The sequence below is a fragment of the Podarcis raffonei genome, chromosome 15 (assembly GCF_027172205.1).
Source record: "Podarcis raffonei isolate rPodRaf1 chromosome 15, rPodRaf1.pri, whole genome shotgun sequence".
Lineage (NCBI taxonomy): Eukaryota > Metazoa > Chordata > Lepidosauria > Squamata > Lacertidae > Podarcis > Podarcis raffonei.
The window spans coordinates 43137635-43159046 of NC_070616.1; the positions used below are offsets into that span (position 1 = coordinate 43137635).

Below are 21412 nucleotides of genomic sequence, written 5' to 3' on the forward strand. Positions count from 1 at the left end.
GTTTAGTGTCATTGCTATTGGCCATCGTGTTGTGTTATTTTGTTCAGCTTAAATGTATAGTGCACAGGTGGGGCCATTGGTTTACCATTATAATCCTTTCCCCCATAAGTCAGTTAAGTGATTTCTTTGTCTACTGTGGTATATACATTTTATGAATAAATAAGCTAGTGAGACAGCCAAACGCTACTGGAGAAGATCTACTTTCCATCCAAGTTGGCAACAGTTGCCCAATGAATACTGGCCCAGGACGGATTCCTTCCACAAAATCGGATTCCTTCCACAAAAAAACGAGTACTCCAACCGAAGACTGAATTCAACAGGTGGCAAAGCTTTAAAGGCCCAGAAGCTCCCATCTTCCTGCATCTGTTACTTCCCAAACAAGTCACATGTGCAGTCAGGTTTAAGCAAAATAAGATCTGTTGCCATGGTTACCCAGTGCAAGGAATCTATATATAGCCATGCTGCTACTAACCAAACCAATGTATTCCAAGTTCCGGCTTCTCCCCTCCGTGTCGATTGGCTGGAGGTCTGATCTTATGAAGTATTCACTGACTCCAAGGAGCTCATGTGCAAAAGCATCTGCTGGACTTTCAGGGAACCAGTGGCACACAGTTCTCAGTTAGGATGGCAGCACAAATGGGCTTTCCCTAGAAGTAGCTCCCCAAGCCCCAAGAACTGAGCAAAAGCCCTTGAGCCTGGGCAATGAGACCCGTATCCACCCATCTTTTCTGCAACTCCACCTATTCTGTGTATTGATGCTTCCCACCCACAAAGATGGCTCAAAAGGAGGCTGCCTTTGCTTCACTGCTACAGGTGAGAGGAAGGGGACCCGGAAGGTAAACAGAGGAGAGGATGCTCTCAGCTCACAAAGGGCAGAAACAACTTCATCATTAACTACAGAACTCTCCTCAGGTCTTTGATTCATGGGGTTATTTAAAGTACACACTAGCTCTTATCAATTTTTTTTTTTTAAGAAGCAGACTTGGAAAATGTGGTCATAATCCCAGACATTCCCATGCCAGACATGGGGAACCTCTGCCAGGCTATGGACCAGAATTAGGCCTGGCAGTTTCTAGACTGGCCCTTGAAGCAATTTTCTCCAAACCACAACCACCTGCCCCACAGGCAGGTAAAGACATGGCTGCAAAGGAGCAATGAGGAACTTAAAGCATGCTGCTGATGGTTTCTTGAAAAGCGGGAGTTACTGACAAGCCCTTTTGAAATTGTCTATCTGCAGGCTTGGTTTGAATTCAAACCACACCTGTAGGCATTTATCTTCTGAAGAAGCAACAGGTTTGTGGGACTGCAAAGGGAAAATGTTAAGTTTACAAATGGAAAAAACAGCACTAAGCTGCTGGTTGCTGCTGGCAAAGAGTTCCTTTGCATTTGGCCCTGAGGACAGGCTCTAGCCTCTGGCCAAAAAAGATTCCCAACCCCTGCCATAGCCATTTCAGTTCTGCCAAAAAAGAAATTAGTGCTGTAGGTATTTCTGAAAAATAGCCCTCTTACGTTGCAGCAATAAATTTCCAGAATAAAATCAACGTAATTTTGCATAGCACATGCATAAAGCTGAGACTCAACAAAACCGATTTGCTTGCTTTATCTCATTAAAAAGGCAGCCACCTAGTGGTCAAGCTAGCCAAGCAATAATGACATGCTGCTGTGCTTCTGAATGATAAAATGAGAAACAGGGAACGAATCCTGTAGCATCTGAAAAATGAACAGATTTGTGTTGTATCAATATTCATGGACTAAAAGTGCTCCTCACCAGATGCATTATTAGGCTTCTAGTCCAGGAAAGCTGATGCCACAGTTAAATCAGCCTCAAAGGTGCCACATAATCATTTTTTAAAATTTGTTCTAACAGACTAATATGACTAGTGGGCTTTTGTATTGCTTGGCAGTATGAACAGAAGCTTTACCCTCCACCCCACCAATCTGGTCTCCCATCACAGGAGAAGCAATGGTGGCAGATGGTAAGCAAAAAGGGCCCTGGGCCCCGGGGACAACAATCCTGTGCTCTGGCACATGTTCCTTTGTTGCTGCCCGCCATAATCTGCTCAATACTTCTTCTGATCGCAGAGTCTTCTGTAGTCCCTCAGCATGAAGCTGCATGCGCAGGCCGTCTGCTCCAAATCACAGATAAGTCCCTTTCTAACAATGACTTGTAGTTTCACTTTTTTTTCATTCTAGGCATTTATACCCAGCCTGTATTCATATGGTGCCCCAGGCAGCTTATGTAAAACCCTAAAAATATCAACATAAATAATGAACAATAAAAAATGAAAGTCGCAAGCCATAAAAGCAACACAGCAGCAACATTTAAAAGGGGAAAAGAAAAACAGAGATGAAAAGCTTGGAAACATAAAAAGGGGTTTGCATGGTGCCAAACAGACAGAAGAAGAGGCACTGGGGATATTCCCTGGAAAGGGGTTTCCAGCGCTGGGGAACACAACCAAGAAGGAACTTCTTCCAGTCTCCACCCACCTCACTTCTGAAGGCAGGGGGGACACCCAGAAAGTTTTATTTTATAATGTGTTTTATTTTTGGCCCCGTTTCGACTATAGGATATAGTATGCCAACAGCAAAAGAGGCATTTACTCTGCCTAAATGGGAAAGGGCCATAGCTCAGGGGAAGAACCCATGCTTTGCATGCAGAAAGTCTCAGGTTCAGTCTCGGGCATCTGCAGGTGGGCTGGAGGAAGGCTCCCTGCCTGAAACCCTGGAGCCACTGCTACAACAGCAGCAAGAGTTTTACTAGCAAAGTATTGGAAGACACAAGAACTACCCACGCTGGAAGAGTGGCAGACGAAGGTGATTGACTATATGGGACTGGCGGAGATGACGGGCAGAATCCGTGACCAAGGGAAAGAGAGGGTGGAAGAAGACTGGAAGAAATTTAAATTTTATCTTAAAAATTGTTGTAAAATTAGTGAGTGTTAAAATGTCATGGGTAAAGTATAGCAGATTTGCAGCGATAAATGATTGGATAAGAGAAAAAAAAGGGTTAAAGAAAGGGTTTTATAAGTAATTTAGATCAGGGGTTGCTGAAAAATTTTAAAACAGGGATGCAGAAAAGGGAGGCATGGGGAAGTCGGTGAAATTGGGTATAAGAAAAAAAGATTATGAAATTATACATGTTTATATGTTTGTTTGTTTTTGTAATGTCTTATAATATATGTTGAAAAACCAATAAAAATTTTATAAAAAAAAAAAAAGAAACCCTGGAGCCACGGCCAGTCAGCGTGGACACTCCTGAGCCAGATGGACCAATGGACTGACTCAGTATAAGGCAGCTGCATATGTTCCTACGACTATTAAAATCTACCTGGCAATTCAAAGATATGGTTACCAAGTACACCCCCCTTAACTCAATCAAACTGATCAGATCTACAGTGGTACCTCAGGTTGCAGACGCTTCAGGTTACAGACTCCGCTAACCCAGAAATAGTACCTCGGGTTAAGAACTTTGCTTCAGGATGAGAACAGAAATCGGCACGGCGGCAGCGGGAGGCCCCATTACTAAAGTGGTACCTCAGGTTAAGAACAGTTTCAGGTTAAAAACAGACTTCCAGAATGAATTAAGTTCTTAACCTGAGGTACCACTGTAATGATCATTCACCTGGGATCCCAGGTAAGAAGATTCTATTGATTTCACATTATCAGTTTTGATGTAAACTTCCTTGAACATATCATGTGGAAAGGCAATATATAAATAAATAGGGGCTGGCTGATAGTTTGCATGAATCTCTCTCCAAACCAGGGTGGCGAAACCTCAGGCCTGGCTCAGGGGCTGAATGTGGCTCTCAGGCCTCTCCCTGGGCGACTCCCCTTAGCAGCCCTGCTCCCCACCCTTGAGTGCTTTGGTCTGGCTAGAATTTGCCCCTGAACTGTGATAACACCTCTCGTTTCCTTGGATTGGGAGGTACATGTGCACTTTTGCAGAAAGGGAAGACGATGGGTAGGATATAAATAAAGCCATTGCCCCACCCACCACTGGCATGCAGCCCCCGAAAAGTTGCCCACAAGGGAATGCAACCCCTGGGCTGAAATGTTCCCCACCCCAGCTCTAAACAGACCCATAGTCTCCAGTCCCAACACCACTTAGACTCACCACTTAGTGCAAGCACTCAAGTCCAAACCAATCTGCGCTTTGGTGCAACGAATGGCTGTGTGAATCAGAGCCATAGGGTTTGCAGCTGGGTCAGGACCGTCCAGAGATGGGGACCACTCCCCTCCAATCAGCACTGCTTCGTCTGCTTTCTTTCCCAGCAAGAACTAAGGAAAGAGAGACTGTAAGGAGACATACTACCCAGATCTTGGAGGGTGACTGAGCTCAAGGGAGATGCCTTGATTACCCCCAACTCCTGCTACCCCAGCCCCCAACCACACCTGACTAATCAGCATGGCTCCTTACCCACTGAAAACTGGAAGAGACCAAAAGGCATCAAGTCTAACCTAATGCTTCATGGCTAGAATAGCCTCTTACAAACCACAACCTGTCCAATCCAAAATGAAGGGAACCACAAGCAGGGCAGAGAACATGTTACTGTCAGCATCAGCCTCCCAGCTATAGAAAAGGAACCTCATCTAGGTTGAGTGCGGGGAATGGGGCAAGGGATCTAAGGCACTTTGTACATCATCCAGCTAGAAGACCTTAAGGAAGCCCAACTGTACCTGCTCCTAGAGAAGGCAGCCAACATCCCACAGTAGTTTGTAGGTGGGGGTAAGTTTGCTGTTGACCCCAAATGTATGCTCTCAAAAGCAATACCTACATCATCTAAAATCTTTGTCTCTAGATATGGTATTCCCTGTACCACAGAGGAAAAGGTGGGAATAAAAGCCCTTTCACAGAAGAAAGTCGTTCCAGATCTCAATGGAACAGAAGTTCACTCCCACATAGGAAAAGAAATCGCAATATTCTGCCCATAAATTTGTAATCTATTCAAATTTATTGTTTTAAACCATAGGTCAGGGCACTAAAGAATATATTCATCAATGTATTTTCCCTGAATCACTCTTCAGTCTCCCACCTGACCCTGCTTCTCAAATTTTGCCCCTGTATAGTTCTAACGCCACCTTATTTTCTTATCTTTTTCATGGATATTCTTCCCAGTTATCTGAGTAGCTTCACCCTCCCTAGTTCTTGCACAAGGTTAAGAGTAAAGTCTGGCATCCCTCTAGGCCGCCCTCTCTTGAACCAGAAGATTCTCACCTTAATTTGCTTAGTTGGGTGCTCAGGACTCTCCCTCTGGTCACTGGGATCTTCAATATATAGTAAACAATTGCGGTAAAATTCTTCAATGCCCGGAGAAGAAAGCAGCAAAACCTACATTGGGGAGGGACCAATATCTTAGCAGCAGAAAGGAAGAAGCATTTCATGTAGAAAGCTGAAGGTTCAATCCCTGGTATCTCAAAAAGGGAAATACCTCTGTCCAGGGTTCTAGACAGCTACCATCACATCAGAGTGGCTCTCTGGAGAGGATGGTCTGACTTGGTATAATACAGCTTCATAGGTACTAGAGTGACCTCTCCTCACTCCCACCCCCTATTGCAGACAGGCTATTGCATGGTTGATCCTGAAAAGGGGTTAGCAAAATGTTATGCAACGGGTAAACTGTTCTTACATATTTTTATAGTTTTTAATTCATTGATACTGTTTTTAACTGCTGCTGCCTTGTATTTTTTTATGACCTTTTTAATAAAAAAAAACTGTAAGCCACGTCGAACATTTTAATGGAAAAACTGGATATAAATGTCTTAGATATATAAAACACCAAGAAGGGCCCAGATCTTTCTCCAAATCCGACAATGCCACAGAGCCGTATGCAGAATCTGAAGAAGAGGCTCCTAGCTAAAGGGAAGGTGAAGGAAGTGGCACCAAAGCTTATGGTTTCCATATGTCTGTTATCTTCAACAAACATATGTAGGCAGAATTTGATGTACAACAAAGAAGTCATCGTCTTTACCACCTCTCTCATTTTTCTTCTTTAAACACCAAGAGAGAGGTGCATATGCAAGTTCTGTTAGTTGAATGTGAATGTGTGGGAGCCCCAGGAATGCCAAGCAGTTCCCAGTACAGTCATACCTTGGGTTACAGGCACTTCAGGTTGTGCGTTTTCGGGTTGCGCACCACGCCGAACCCGGAAGTACCAGAACGGGTTACTTCCCAGTTTCGGCACTCACACATGTGCAGAAGCACTAAATCGCGCTTTGTGCACGCGCAGAAGCACCAAATCGCGACCTGCACGTGCGCAGATGCGGCGCTGCAGGTTGCAAACACTTTGGGTTGCAAACGTGCCTCCCGCACAGATCACGTTCGCAACCTGAGCATCCACTGTGTTCCCTTTATGTTGGGCACCAGCCATGTATGGGCAAAAAGAATCAGTTAATCCCAGGACACCTAGTCAGCCTCAGCTGAATCTGTACTGTACTGTAGTGCTGTACTCAGCATGGATAGCATGGTCAAAGCAACACTGGGCTTTAGCTGAGTCTGCAAGGGGAAAGTAGTTTGATGCCCTAGTATGGACTCTCACAGGTATGATGGGATGAAGCATTAGTAACAGAGAAGGTGAAGCTCAACAGGTGCGCAAATAAGCTTGAAGTTCAGCCTGACTCAAACATTAAAACTATTTGCAGCACCTGGTTTTCACCCACTACGTCTGCCAGTTCTTGGTCCAGCCCCCATTTGGTTTGTGTTAACAGAACAGCCACCAAATCCTTACCTTGGCACTGTATGCAGAGTTGGCATCTTCTGGCTGAGCTTCCTGCGTTGTGCCTTCATCACCCTGAGGTGCCTCTTCAGCAGTACTGGCTACCTGGATGCGGCTGGGGTGCCGGAGAGTCAGTGGTTGAGTGAGTGGAAAGGTGTCCAACCAGCTGAGGCGCACATCATAGAACTCCTTGGGCAGCTGGATACTGCAGTAACGCCTCAAGATTTCCATGGCATCGCAGAAGGGGCTGGAGAAAACAAACAGATGCCAACGCCAACCCCCAAAAGTGTGTAGTTTGAATTATAGTTCTCAAGATTAAGGAGCAGGTTTTGTGCATGTTTGGATACAAGATGGCGGAATGAGCCTTCCAAAACTGCATTGATTTTAACTATACTGATTTGTGAGTTTCTAATTCCCAAGCCACATCAGCTAAAGGTTGAGAATAATGAAGACGGTGACATTTATATACTTCCTTTCTGCCAAGGAAGTTAGTTGTTGAGCATAAAAAGCTCCTATTCCTGACACGAGAGGGTTCATTCAGCAATTCCCTCCCCAAAAGGGGCCCCTTGGTTTCCTGGCCTTACCTGTTCACAGCATAGCAGGCCAACTGGACTCGGTACTGGGGTGGTTCGTGCCGTAGTTTTTTCACTCCCCATGGCTCATTACCTTTCTGCTTCCGTTTCTTGGAGTCAAAGTCATCCCTAAAAACATGGCAGCACAGCAGCTAAGACAGCAATAGCAACGAGATGCCAGATCCTCCAAGCTTCAGTTCTTAGCAATACACAGCCCTGCAAAGGCCCTAAACTTAGGAAAGAGAGGGGGCACGAGACACCCAGGCTGATTACCAAAATTATGGTCTGACAAACTTATATCCCTACCCTGGAAGAAATGGTGTGGAACCTGTAATTACTGCAGTCACTCAGATTTATAACCTTGTGTTTTATCCAAAGATGTCAGGGCCTTCTGCTCTAAGATTCACTGCATCAATCAACCCTCCCATGCAATGTGCGACCAGGATTGATTCTGCTTAGCCACTGACCTATGACAACCCCAACAAATATCGCAGAAGACCATAAAGGAGTGTATATGTTATCTAGCACTCTGTTTCTGAAAGCAGTCAGCCAAATTCTTCCAGGAAGCCCACAACCGGCACACAAAGGCATTGACAGGCCTCCCCACACTTGCCCACCAGTATCACGTATCCATTGGCACACCGCCTCTGAACCATTCTATTTAGCCATCATGGCTAACTGTGGCACAAGAATCCTTGAGGGGCAGGAGAAAGGCTGAGAGAATTTTGCAGCTGCCACCCTGCAATACTACAAGCACAACTGAAACTAAAAGCAGCAGCACGAGACTGAAAGGGAAAAGCCTGGAGCCAGGGTCCACCCCCCCCCCGGTCATCTCCCGTTAAAAAGGATTGAGTAGCAGTTACTGGGGGACAGGACTTCCCCCTGCCTGAGACCCTGGGGAGCCACCGTAATCAATACTAGCAGACAAGACTAGGCTAAGGGGACAAACAGTCTGACCTGGTATGAAGCAGGTTTCCTAGATATGAATTTTTTGCTGAATAGAAAGAGGCAGTGTGAGCACAAGGAAAATACTGAATCTCAATGTGGGGCGGGGTGCACAGAGAACAGGTGCAAACCTTCCAGTTGTGGAAAAAACAAGCATATGTGTCAAGGGCTCTTCAGGATAACTCTCTTTGGAAGCTTGCACTATTTGCAATCCAAAAAGGAGGAAGACCAGAAAGGGACTTTGTGCCAGCACAGAGGACGCCTACAGTCCTTACCATCTGCCTGAGTCTTGCCTGCCCTTTGGACCCCGACCAGTATATCTGCCAAGATGGCTCAAGTGCAGCGATGGAGATGTCTGGAAAAGGCTCATTGCTGAGGAAGAAAGACATGCAGTCTTATTTCTGCCTTTTGGACAATTCATTGGCCTCCCTGTGCTGCCCCCCCCCAATTCACTCACAATTGTTATCATCAGCTGGTTCCAATTCATATACTAATTCCATCTCAGACTGAAAATCTAGCTCCCCACCTTGGCCACATATATACCACCCTAGAGATCCTTCACAGAGCTGCAACACAGGTCCTATCCACCCGTCTCTTATCAAATAAATTATAGTCTTTTCCCATGGCCCAGTGAAGAGGGCTTATTGAAGACTTAGGCGCCATACTACCATCCTAAAAGAGGATCTTGCCTCAGTTTTTTCCATGGTTTCCAAAAGAGATCTGTCTCAAATTCCATCACAAGACATACCACCCCAAATTGTATATTTGCAATGCTTAGTATGTCTAACCATTCCATTTCTCCACCAGCAAACACAAGATGCAGCAGCAACACTTACGCTTCTGGGGAAAGAGAGGTGGGATACGGTGAGGCTGAAACAGCAGCTGTGGCTGGGCTCCCAGGATGCCTTGCTTCTGCCCCAAAGAAGCCACATGGAGCAGAGGGGTGGGGGGCTTCAGAAGAGGCTGTGGTACAAGCAGAGGCTATGAACCTGAAATACAACCCTTCTTACCCTACTAGTTCCCATATTTAAGAATGCAGACCTCATTGCGAAGAATCAGGAGGGAACTCCCCATTTCTCCACAATGTCAACTGTATTGGCAATGCAGAGACCCAAAGTGGAATGTGCCTATGCCAGAAAAGCACCACAGAATACCAGATAGCCCGGCCAAGAAATAAACCAGAAACATACATGCACACCATTTTCTTCTGCATGGCATATACATCATCAGCAACAGAAAAGCTACACTATGGACTTCATATTAATATCTCACATCTATCATTCCAGAATGCAAAGTGCCTGGGATGGATAATCAACGATGCTTTTCCAAATCTAGAGTGCCCAAAAATTTGAAGTAATAATGAAAGGAACAACCGTCACTATTAATGTACCCATTCTCTTGCCAATTTAGTATTTATTACACTTTGGCAAGAGGGGCTCAAAACAAGATTTTATCTTCCAAGATACACCATTCCCCTCACCACCCACCAATCTAAATCCCCACTACAACACGCAGAATTGTGCACCTAAAGAGTATGATCAGTCTTCACAGAGTTGTTTTAGGGTCGTTGGGCTTTTTCCCACCTAAAGTTTTTTTGTACTTCTGCAGATACGCCACTGCCTCTCTTGCTTCTTCATGGCCCCGTTTTGGCTACAACCCTGTTAGCACTCGCTAGCTGAGTTTGATATTAAAGGGAGCAAGACACTACAAGAAACTGAGAGATTTTCAAAGATACTATGCTTAACAGCTTCAGGCCAATCTATTATTCATTTGCTAGCACCTGATGTTAGCTACTTTAGGGACATCAGATTTTAGGTTGTTAAAATGACTCCAAAAAGTTACCAATATGCACTGTGTAATCTCTTGCAGATGGTGATACAGTATATCAAACCCCCAATGCCAAGAGCATGCTCTGCCACCCACGTATGGCCAGTGTCTCTACAATGCCAATCAATGCCAGATAATATCCAGTGTTTCCCATTTTCCATGTTTGGCTTGTCACAGTTTTTACATTTCATCCCACTTTTTTGCAATGTAGAAAGGAACTATTAATTATAGAAAGCTTGGGATTCTTTCTGTATAAATAAAGAATTCCAATCTAGCTGTATGGGATAAAGCTGTTTTTCAATGGCATAAGACAAGACAAGAAAGGACGCTGATAACTCCCATAACTTTGGTTTGCAATGCAGAAAGGAATCCAGCACAAGGCAACACAGATTTCTGAAGAGAATGGCCAGGGCAAAGTCACTATATAGAAACTGAAAACTGGCTGGTTTGAAATCTGGATCTTCCAGAAGCCACTGCAAACACGTTACATTTTATAGTTTCCTTTTTTATGTTGATGGTTGATATGTTTCTTTGGTTTCACACTGTAAATCTAATGGATTGAGGTTGAATCCTGACAAGATAGAAGTACTGTTTTGGGGGGACAGGAGGCGGGCGGGTGTGGGGGACTCCCTGGTCCTGAATGGGTTAACTGCCCCTAAAAGACCAGGTACACAGCCTGGGAGTCAATTTGGACTCACAGCTGTCCATGGAGGTGAAGGCCAATTCTGTGTCCAGGGCAGCTGTCTACCAGCTCCATCTGGTAAGCAGGAAGCGACCCTACCTGCCCACGGACTGTCTCGCCAGAGTGGTGCATGTTCTAGTTATCTCCCGCTTGGACTACTGCAATGCGTTCTCCGTGGGGCCACCTTTGAAGGTGACCTGGAAACTACAACTAATCCAGAATGTGGCAGCTAGACTGGTGACTGGGAGCTGCCGCCGAGACCACATAACACCAGTCTTGGAAGACCTACATTGGCTCCCAGTACATTTCCAAGCACAATTCAAAGTGTTGGTGCTGACCTTTAAAGCCCTAAATGGTCTCAGCCCAATATACCTGAAGGAGCATCTCCACCCCCATCTTTCAACCCAGACACTGAGGTCCAGCGCTGAGGGCCTTCTGGCGGTTCCCTCCCTACGAGAAGCAAAGATACAGGGAACCAGGCAGAGGGCCTTCTTGGTAGTGGTGCCCACCCTGTGCCACACCATCCCATCAGATGTCAAACAGATAAACTACTATATGATTTTTAGAAAACATCTAAAGGCAGCCCTGTATAGGGAATTTTTTTATGTTTGGTGTTTTATTGTGTTATTATAGTTTGCTGGAAGGTACCCAGCATGGCTGGAACAAACCAATCAGATGGATGGCATATAAGTAATAAAATTATCAATAATATCACTTCTTTGGCTCTGTGTGAAGCAGGTCTCTTAGTTCTGACTTGCAATTCCATTCAGGAGATTCAGAAGCTATCTGGGCCTTTCTGATGTCTCTGGTGAAAGACCCACTTTTCATGTTAGTTGTGAATTTCACTGCTTCATTGTACGATATGAAGTAGCACTGAATAAAGTGTGCCACCTTAGTAGAAGAAAGGTAACTCATCTCCGTGCATGAGATCAAAGCGAACACAAGCAAAGTAACTCAAACTCTATATGGGACAAAAGAATCCCCCTACACACTTGGAGAATGAAACACTGAAGTACCTGATTTGACAATGTCTGGACCTTCAAGGCATTCCAGGGCACTGACTGGCTAGGGTTGTAGACAGCTTTCACCAGCACCTTTTCGCCAATCTGTGGGATCCGACCTTTGACAACACTGTAACAAAACAGAAGAGACAAAAACACATGTCTTATTTCTGCTGGTGCTGAGTTTCTAATGGGCACCTCCAAAGCTCATAACTGAAGGTCCAGCTTCACCAGCCAGGCCCTGTCCTGTGCAGACAGCAGAGTCAGGAGTCTACGTTTTCTGACTGTACTTCACAGGAAACATACAAAGTTGCCTTATATCAGGGTCCGGCTAATTATGCATTTAGCAAAGTATTGTCAACTCTGACATGCAGCCACTCTCCAGGATCCCAGACAGATATTTACCACCACCTGCAGTCCAATTCTTTTTTTAAAAAATGGATATATCAGGAATTGAACCGGGGACCTTCTGAAGGCAAACCATGTGCTCCACCACTGAGCTCTGCTTCCTCTGCTAAAGACTGCACGTGAGGAAATCAGATTTTTCGTTATCTGTTGCATAAAGAAAAAAATCTCTGCAAGTCTTAAGCTAGAACGGCAGTAACTGGCTGGAATTGTTTCTCCACAATTCAAAGTGTTGCCTCAGGATTGCAATACCCCAAGAAACACCTCTCTACATACGAATAAGCCTGGACCCGGTGGTCTTCATCAGAGGCCTTTCTGTGTGTGCCCTACCCAATGGAGGTATGGAGGGTGGCCATACGAGAACAGGCCTTTTCAGCGGTGCCCCCCCCCCATCTAGGAAATGCTCTTTTCCAGGGAAACTCACCTGACACCATCTTTGTCAGTTTCTAGGTGCCAAACCTTTCTGTTTACCTAGACTTTGGTTAATTAATGTTGCCTCGTATGATTATGCTCATCTTACGGTGGGGTGGGTAGGACTTAGTCCTTTTTGATATGTCGCTGGAAGAGAATTTTAAGTATTTTCAACTGCTTTAAAATTTTCTGGTTTTAAATCATTTTTATGTTTTATTTTGTCAAGTTCAATTTTATTATGAAATTTATTTTTATTATTTAAAATGTGTTGGGCTGTGGTATATTACACCGGTAAAATTAGCAAAAATGTATAAGACGTGCAATAAGTGTTGGAAATGCAAAGAAAAAGAAGGTACGTTTTATCAAATGTGGTGGGAGTGTAAGAAAGTGAAGGGTTTCTGGGAGATGATTTATAATGAAATGAAAAAGATGTTAAAATATACATTTGTAAAGAAACCAGAGACCTTTCTTTAGGAATTACAGGGAATGAAATACCGTATTTTTCGCACCATAGGATGCACCGGACAATAGGATGCACCTTGTTTTAGAGGGGGGAGAACAAGGGGAAAAAATTCTTCCGCTCTCTGCCCAGCACCCCTTCAGCGAAGCGGCAGGAGGCGCTGCGCAGAGAGTGGGAGAATTTTCCCCCTCTTGTTTTCCCGCTCTAAAACAAGGTGCCGTTTAAGGTGCATTCAGGTGGCTACCTTGGAAGGTTCCTTTCGACCTGCTCTTTGGGGCTGGCGGGGGGAAGCCCACCACCAGCCCCAAAGAGCAGGTCAGGGAGCAGCGGAAAGGCGCAGCGGAGAGGCTGCTGCCATAGTCACGCGTCACTTCTCCAGCTGGGAGAGGGTCGCGGGGCTATGGCTTCTTTAGCCCCGCACGCTCTCTCCCGGCTGGAGAGGTGGCGCACGGCTATAGAGGCTCCTGCCATAGCCGCGCGTCACCTCTCCAGCCGGGAGAGGGTCACGGGGCTATGGCATCTTCGCTCCATAGGACGCACACACATTTCCCCTTCATTTTTGAAGGGGAAAAAGTGCGTCCTATAGAGCAAAAAATACGGTAAGAAGAAAAGACTGTAAACATTTTCAATATGCAGTTACAGCAGCAAGAATTCTACTGGCCCAGAAATGGAAAGAGGAAATACCGACGATAGAAGCTGACAGAATATTCAGAATTGGACAGACTAACCGGGAAAATCAGATATCTTCGAGCCCAAAAGTTCATCGAGGACTGGGGGAAATTTGTTGAATATCTGAAAAGAATATGTGATGTGCAAACAACGCTGGCGGGGTTTCAAGAAGCACTGTGAAAGCAGTTGAAAATACTTAAAATTCTCTTCCAGCGACATATCAAAAAGGACTAAGTTGTTAAAAAGAAATAGAAGTGGGAGGGAAGTTTAATGGCAATATAATCAGAGAAATGCGTAATTGAGAGGTAAATATGGATGATTGCCAGAGAAGCCGAAGGAAGTTCAAAAAGAACTAAATTTGTGGAAATTTCGATAAGATTGTATACTTGTGTTGGAAAATTAATAAAAATTATTTATAAAAAAAAAATCCATAAAATGTGTTGGGCTGTTTATTGGGTTGTTTTTGTTTTTATTTTGATTATGTATTTAGTGGCTTTAAATTCTGATTTTATCGTGTGAACCACTTTGAGACCTGCAAAAGAAACGATTGGCAATTAAAATTGATGGAATACGCAGAGATGGCGAAACTTACCAGAAGATTAAGAGATCAGGATGATAAACTCTTTGTAGCAGAATGGAAGAAATTTATTGAATATATGAAAACAAACTGCAAACAATTAAAAACATTAGCAGGATTGATATAAACACAAGGATTCTAAGGGAATTAAAAAGGATAAATGAGTAAAAAGGACAAATTAAAATATGAAGTAAGAATTTGAAAGAAAAATAAGAAACCATAGAAGAGGAGGGATGGAAGTTGAAGAAAACACTACTGGATTTGTGTGTGATTTATTGTTGAATATATATTTATTATTGAATGCTTCTTTATTGTTGAACATTGTAAAATGGAAAAATGGGGTGGGGGATTTAAATAGCATCTTCCAGCTGCAATCTAAAGTAGCAGAAAGGGCTATACAAGGTCAGGCTTCCTCATTCTTCCCAAGTGTAGATCAGGCTTTGGTGCAATTCAAGAAGATAGAAGGAAACACAAGTCTGCTGGATGGCAAGGGGAAAATGCTATTAGTAGCCACTTGCTGTCCTCTTGTCTCTGCTGCCATCCTAATGGCTCTCTACTCACCTTAATTGAAAGAAAACTTCATCATCCACCACTCCAAAGTAATCGTGGAGGCTGGTGACTATTCCAGTAAAAACTCGTTGTTTCTCTCCCCCCTGAAAAGCAAAGGCCCAGGGAAATCACTATAATGACATAATGAAAGGTTACACACTAATCACCGGTGTCACAAATCTGGTCATCTGCATACCCAATCCCCAGGCTCAGTCAACAGGTACAATCATAACAGACTGCAGGTGCGACCTATTCACAAGCAGTCTAATTCTCTCTCTTTGTCAGTCACTGGAGTTCTAGACAGTTCACAATATTTCTTAATACTGAGGCCATATCAAGTCCTGGCTACTCTCAAGTTCTTTCATCTGCCAAAGGAGGAATTTGCCATTTATTGATTTCTAAATCCTTTAACACTGGATGCAATATCACTATTGATGTCAAGCAGTAACCAACTCTCTTTCAAACTGAACAATTATGTTCCATCCTAATCCAACTGAACCCTGAAAAACTATTCTGTAATATGAGCCTCTTCAGACATCAGCAGGCCCTACATGCGGTAGAGCCTGGAACTCAGGATCAGTATGCCTGTACTAGAGAAAGGAAAGCACTACTGACTTGGGCACTCAGGCAGAAACTGGGCAAATAGGATATACACCTGTAAAACAGATTACTTACTTCATAGGGCAGAATGCATGTGACCATGAGAGCCGCGAAACAAGAGGTTGCCAGGCCCACTAACATTTGAAGCAAACTTCAGGAAACCGGGGAATCACAGAAAGGCCCTCATCATAAATTTCTACCCTACTTCATCAAAGTAGTTACTACAAACACACACCAACTGTGACTTAGAAGAATAGAAGAAGAATTGAAGAATTGCCTTCCTCAATAGCAGGTATGGGAAATTTCTGGCCCTCCAAATGTTGCTGAACTACATCTGCCATCATCATTGGCCATGTATGGTGGACCTCAGGCAGTTGTAGCTCTGCAACAACAGGAGGGCCAAAGGTTCCCCACATCTGCTCTATACTGAGTTATTCAACTGCTCAACTAAATGCCAGTTGCTCTGCAAAGAAGCACTCTCTGGCTCCATGCATCAGCCACAGGACACAACAGACTCTCGGAGGTTGCTTGCCCTGCTTCTAAGAACACAAAAATAAATAGAAGACCACCCCCAGCCAGAGGAAAAGCTGTACAGAGCTTGCTCCCCACCAACTCTCTGCTGGAAAGAATATTGTGCTCCAGGAACTAGTTGCCCTGGGTACTAAAAGGGAGCAAATTCCATTGGTTAGGACCAAAGGCCACATAGTTTAAATGTGACTTTTATTGTGTCACCGGCTGGAAGCTGTCTTGAATACCTTTTCATCAAAAGACAGGAAATAAATAAATAAATAAATAAATAAATAAATAAATAATAATAATAATTATTATTATTATTATTATTATTATTATTATTATTATTAATACCCCGCCCACCCTGCCCAGAGCCGGGCTCAGGGCGGCTAACACCAGAAAATTTACAGTAAAAATGTAATGGGGATGGGGACCAATTTAAAATACAGGTTAAAATGCAATTTAAAATGCAGTCTCATTTTAAAAGTAGCCCATAGATCAAAACCATAAGGGGAGGGAAACATAAGGGTCAGACTGAGTCCAAACCAAAGGCCAGGCAGAACAGCTCTGTCTTGCAGGCCCTGCGGAAAGATATCAAGTCCCGCAGGGCCCTAGTCTCTTGTGACAGAGCATTCCACCAAGTCGGGGCCAGTACTGAGAAAGCCCTGGCCCTAGTTGAGACCAATCTAACCACCTTGCAACTTGGGACCTCCAAAATGTTGTCATTTGTGGACCTTAAGGTCCTCCACAGGGCATACCAGGAGAGGTGGTCCCCTAGGTACGCATAGGGCTTTAAAGGTCAAAACCAGCACCTTAAATCTGTCCCTGTACTCCACCGGGAGCCAGCACAGTTGGTAAAGCACTGGATGAATGTGATCCCGTGGCAAGGACCCTGTAAGGAGCCTTGCTGCGGGATTCTGCACCCGCTGGAGTTTCTGGGTGAGTGTCAAGGGCAGCCCTGCGTAGAGCGAGTTACAATAATCAAGCCTGGAGGTGACCGTCGCATGGATCACTGTGGCCAGATCAGGGCGAAAAAGGAAAGGGACCAACTGCTTAATACGGCAGAGATGTAAAAAGGCCACCTTTGCTGTGGCTGCAACATACGTAAATAAAAATAAGAGTCTGCAGTGATAGTCACAAGGTAGATACAGAGATGCAGTGTACCTACGCTCCAGCAAAGGCAAACTGTAAACTAGGATGAACAGGTTGATCTATGGCACTGTGGCAGGGGGACTAATTTAAGAATACCATAGAGCCATCATCTACGGTTCTGTAACCATCTACAATATATACTTAGTCCAATTGAGAAGGAAATGGGAGATACTAATTATCCTAGATCTGTTACGACTACAAGTGAATTTGAAACTCTGTGTCAGGCAGATCCTCGTCAAGGCTACTGTTTTTCTGACAGCCATTCACACTGCGCAGTATTACATATGAGTTCTTAAGCAGCATGGCTTAACATTTTCTTTATTTTCCCCCCAAATTTCTAGCCTTCCCACTCAACGTGAAGAGCTTCGCTGTTGCAATCAGAGTTATGACCACTTACATGACCTTAAGCCAAATTTGATGGTTTGAAGGAAGGCGGCAGTGTGTAAAGCCTAACACATACTTGCTATCTCCAAGGATCTGAAATACATATTTCCAACCCCTCCTCCAATGGCTTTGAGCCAAACTGGCACAGAGCACGCAGCTCTGGTTTCATTAAATGCAAAGAGTTTGAAGCCAGATGCCAAAGACATCAGGAGAGCCACACAGACCTTCTTCACCTGACCTCTGGCTGAGATTCCATCTGAGACACATCATAAACCACTTGCCTGCCTCTAGAATACATAGCTGCTGGCACATGCCCAGGGAGTTGACTAGAACTGCCTTGAAACTTGTTCATAGAGCTCTCCAGTGGAAGTAGAATCCCTTAACTGTTTTCTCGGGAGAATGAAAAAACACCAGAATTTCACTGACACCTACAAGGAAAAACCAATCATCTCCCACAGACCTGAAGATGGCGTGCCGCCTGAATAATCTCTGCTGAGATAGGAGGATTTAAGAGGCCAGGTGCAGGTCCCAATAAAGAGGCTGGTTGGGTTCCTAGTGAAAAGGAGCAAATAATTTTAAACACTAGAAAATCATTGAATGGTCAGATAGAAGTGCATTTATGTACAATTTCATTCATTAGATAGATGGCACTTAGCAAAAATTTTAATGCATTCATTTCTTTACAACCATGAGATTAGCTCCTTACTATTCCCATTAAGATTCAAAAGATTATAGTAAATGAAGTGTGGTGACAAGGATGAGACTAAAGCACCCATAGCTAAGAACTGAACAAAAATAATGCTCATATTTTTGTATGCTGATTTTCTATTAAATACACACACAGAGCATTAACAAAAACCAGTAAAGCAGAAATCTCTTTCCCTCTAAAGAATTTAAAAAACAAACCCATCACATATCCCTCATGAAGAAGGGTTTAAAGAAACAGCAGAGATACTACCCACCCAGCATGGCCTAAACAACAGCATGGATAGATCAGAGGCAAACTTTACAACATCCTTATCTGACTAACCTGAGAAGGACCTGGCTCCCTGAAGATTGCTGGCTCTCAGCTGCTTCTGACGCTTGAACTGTGCCATTTTGAAGGGTTCTTTTCTAGAATAATGTAATGAGAGAGACACAAGAGTTACAGAGATCCCACAATGGATGCGGGGAAAGAGTCGAACCCTTTCAGCTGTCAGAACCACACCGACAAGCCAGCGGTGCTCTGCCACAACTTCCCCCCAGAACTGCAGCTGCTCCGTGACTCACCCTGCCAGGTTTCCACAGCAAGGGGGACAGAGTGGCTCTCCCCCCCCCCCAGACCCAGCCAGCCCTGCAAGCGGCAACCCGGGTTCCTTCGGTGGCGCCCAGATTCCTATTCAGCAGCAAAGCAGCTCATCTTCGGCTAGAAGAAGAAACAGGCAGAGTTAAGCAGGGAGAGAGAACAACACCCGGGCAGGCCAGGAAAGGAAGGGGGCGGGGGGGGGGGCGAAGGCGCTGAAACTTTTTGAGAGGGAGGGAGAAAGGGATTCCAGCTGCGGCGGCCTGGACGGCGGGGTCCTCGCGGCCCCTCCCCGCAGCGCCAACTTCCCCAGGGGCCGGCGGGGGCCTCGGCTAACGGGCGCTCGAGGGCAGCCCCCCCCCGGGCTTCTCCGCCTCTCCCCTCTCGGCCGGGCGGGGCGGGGGGAGGCGCCCACCTGAGGGCGGCGCGGGGGAAGAAGAAGAAAGGAGCCCGGCGGCGGCGGCGGCGGCGGCGTCGCCAGGGACAAAGGGACCCGGAAGCTCCGCCCGGATGTGCGCCTCAACGGAAACGCCTCCCGCGCGCCAGCCCCCCCGCCGCGCCTCCCAGGCCCCGGAAGTGCTTCTGCCCGGAGTGAAGCTCTGCCCGGAAGTGGTTGGAGAGAGGCGGGAGAGAGGGCGCGCGCTTTCCTTCCGAGTTCCGCGAGGCCGCGTGTGGGCGAGTCTCCCCGGGAGGGGATTCTGGCGGAGGAAGAGGCGCCGCGAGGCCGCCGCTGCCCTCGAGGGGTCCGGGGGCCGCCGCCGCGGGCTGCCTGCAGGACTGCGCGTGGCCGCCACGCGGCGCTCTCGTCGCAGGAGCCTCCGGCCGCAGAGGAGCTGCGCTACTTCGGGGGGGGGGCCTCCTCGCGCCTTGGCAGAGTCCGCAGGGCCAGCGCTGCCCCGAGGCCGCCCGGGCCACATGCAAACCCGCTTCCGTCCTGCCTTATAGAATCCGGACCATGTTTCACTTTAACCATGTCTACATCTATTTTTGAAAATTGAAACTGGCAAGAGGTGTGTGAAAGTAGTCTGTACATAGTGCTGTTGCTAGCCTAGTCAAGTGAAAGCTCTTCATATGCATTGTCAAATTATAAATAAGGCTTCGCGTGTATCAACACTGCAAGCTGAGTCAGTATTATTATTCCCATATTGCAGACGGAGGGGCTGAGGCTGCGAGAGCGTGGCTTCCCTAAGGCCACCTAGTAAGTTCATGCCACAGACAAGATTCAGACTGGTTGCTTTCTAATTTGTAGCTCGGTGTCTTGGGCCACATTCCTATCATAACTTACCTGGGAATAAGCCCCATCAAACTCAATAGGATTTACTTCTGGATAGACATGTGTAGGATTGCACCAGGGGCAGGCAGACCACAGGTTTGCAGGAACTTACTTCTTATTACTATACCCCAAGATCCACCAATGATTATGTTCATAATTAAGAATTAAACCATTCTGTACCCAGGCATTTCATTTTTTTGCCAACTGGGAGTCAGAAAAGTGTAACCAAAATGATAAAAGGGATGCAGCAGCTAACTCCCCCATGTTGCAGCATTTGGAACTTCTTAGTTTAGAGAAAAGGCAAGTGAGAGGATATTGCAGAAGTGTATAAAATTATGCACAGAATGAGAGAAGTGTCAAGTTTTTCTCCTGCTCCCATAACACTAGAACTCCAGTGACATCCAATGAAGCCGAATGTTGGAGAATTCAGGACAGACAAAATAAAGGACTTCTTCACACAGCACACCCCAGGTATAATCCACAGGCAGAGCAGGGAGAGGACCCTGCCTGACACCCTGGATAATCGTCACCAGTCAGTAGAGGGATGGATGGATCAATGGCCTGGCTAAGTGTAAGGCAGCTTCCTATGTTCCCAACCAATTTTACATAATTGCTACAGGGAGGTTACTGTTAAGAATTCCTGCTCCATGATCGCAGTCATAGGATTGTTGTCTTCCACATGACGGTGTATGTTTTGACTCCACTTGGTTCAGCACCCCAGGAGGGAGGGAACATGCCAGCCAGGCATGTGTCTCTGCCAGAGTCCTACTCGAGTGTAGGCTGAATTCTTGACAGTTACAGCCCTTTATTATCTTGATCAACCACCACCAACTCTGTATGTTGATGTAACTCAAGACTTCCTTGCTGTTCCTTGCTTTTAATGACGCATCAGAGGGCTACGGACAGAGTCCGTGCAACAGGCACCAGATGTCCAGTGCTTTTCTTTTGTTTGGGAAAAAGTCTTTGATCTATCAGGCCAAATCTAACTCTCTGTTCTTCCTCTCCAAGCTGTGCACAGGAGGGCAAATCCAACAAGCCATGTTGTTGATTGTTACATCAAAGGGAAAGCAGTGGGGGAGGGAAAAGGAAGAGAAGAAAAGATCCTTCTCTAGTGAAACCCCAAAGGGGGGGGGGCTTGTTTGCTGCCAACAAATCACAAAGAACTTCAAAAGTATAAGTCCTCATTGAATCCTGTTCAAGGCATTCAGCAACTAATAAATAAATAATAAGGTGGAATTAGGAATTTGCCATATACAGTAGTACCTCCAGTTACGAACGTAATTTGTTACTGAGGTCCGTTTGTAACCTGAAACTGTTCTTAACCTTTGGCTAATGGCCGCTGCGCCACCGGTGCACGACTTCCACTCGCATCCCAGGACAAAGTTCGCAACAAGGGGCAT

At 45.5% G+C, this 21412-nt stretch overlaps 1 protein-coding gene across 4 annotated transcripts in view; it reads right to left on the minus strand.

The window, feature by feature from the left end:
* CCAR2 (cell cycle and apoptosis regulator 2) overlaps positions 1–19285 on the minus strand; it is a 31422-nt gene extending 12137 nt beyond the window's left edge. For 2 of the 4 annotated variants that reach the window (XM_053367012.1, XM_053367011.1), the window contains exons 1-11: positions 19155–19285; positions 18488–18570; positions 17918–18009; positions 14824–14915; positions 11756–11870; positions 9067–9193; positions 8506–8602; positions 7298–7414; positions 6726–6960; positions 5216–5329; positions 4115–4278 (exon numbers count right to left, since the gene is read on the minus strand). In XM_053367012.1, coding sequence (XP_053222987.1) covers positions 4115–4278; positions 5216–5329; positions 6726–6960; positions 7298–7414; positions 8506–8602; positions 9067–9193; positions 11756–11870; positions 14824–14915; positions 17918–18009; positions 18488–18554 — 1220 coding nt within the window. In that variant the 5' untranslated portion in view covers positions 18555–18570; positions 19155–19285. Of the gene's footprint in view, positions 1–4114; positions 4279–5215; positions 5330–6725; positions 6961–7297; positions 7415–8505; positions 8603–9066; positions 9212–11755; positions 11871–14823; positions 14916–17917; positions 18010–18487; positions 18571–19154 lie in introns of all 4 variants that reach the window. The other 2 variants (XM_053367013.1, XM_053367010.1) reach the window with 1 other exon arrangement.
* Between the last annotated feature and the right edge of the window lie 2127 nt (positions 19286–21412).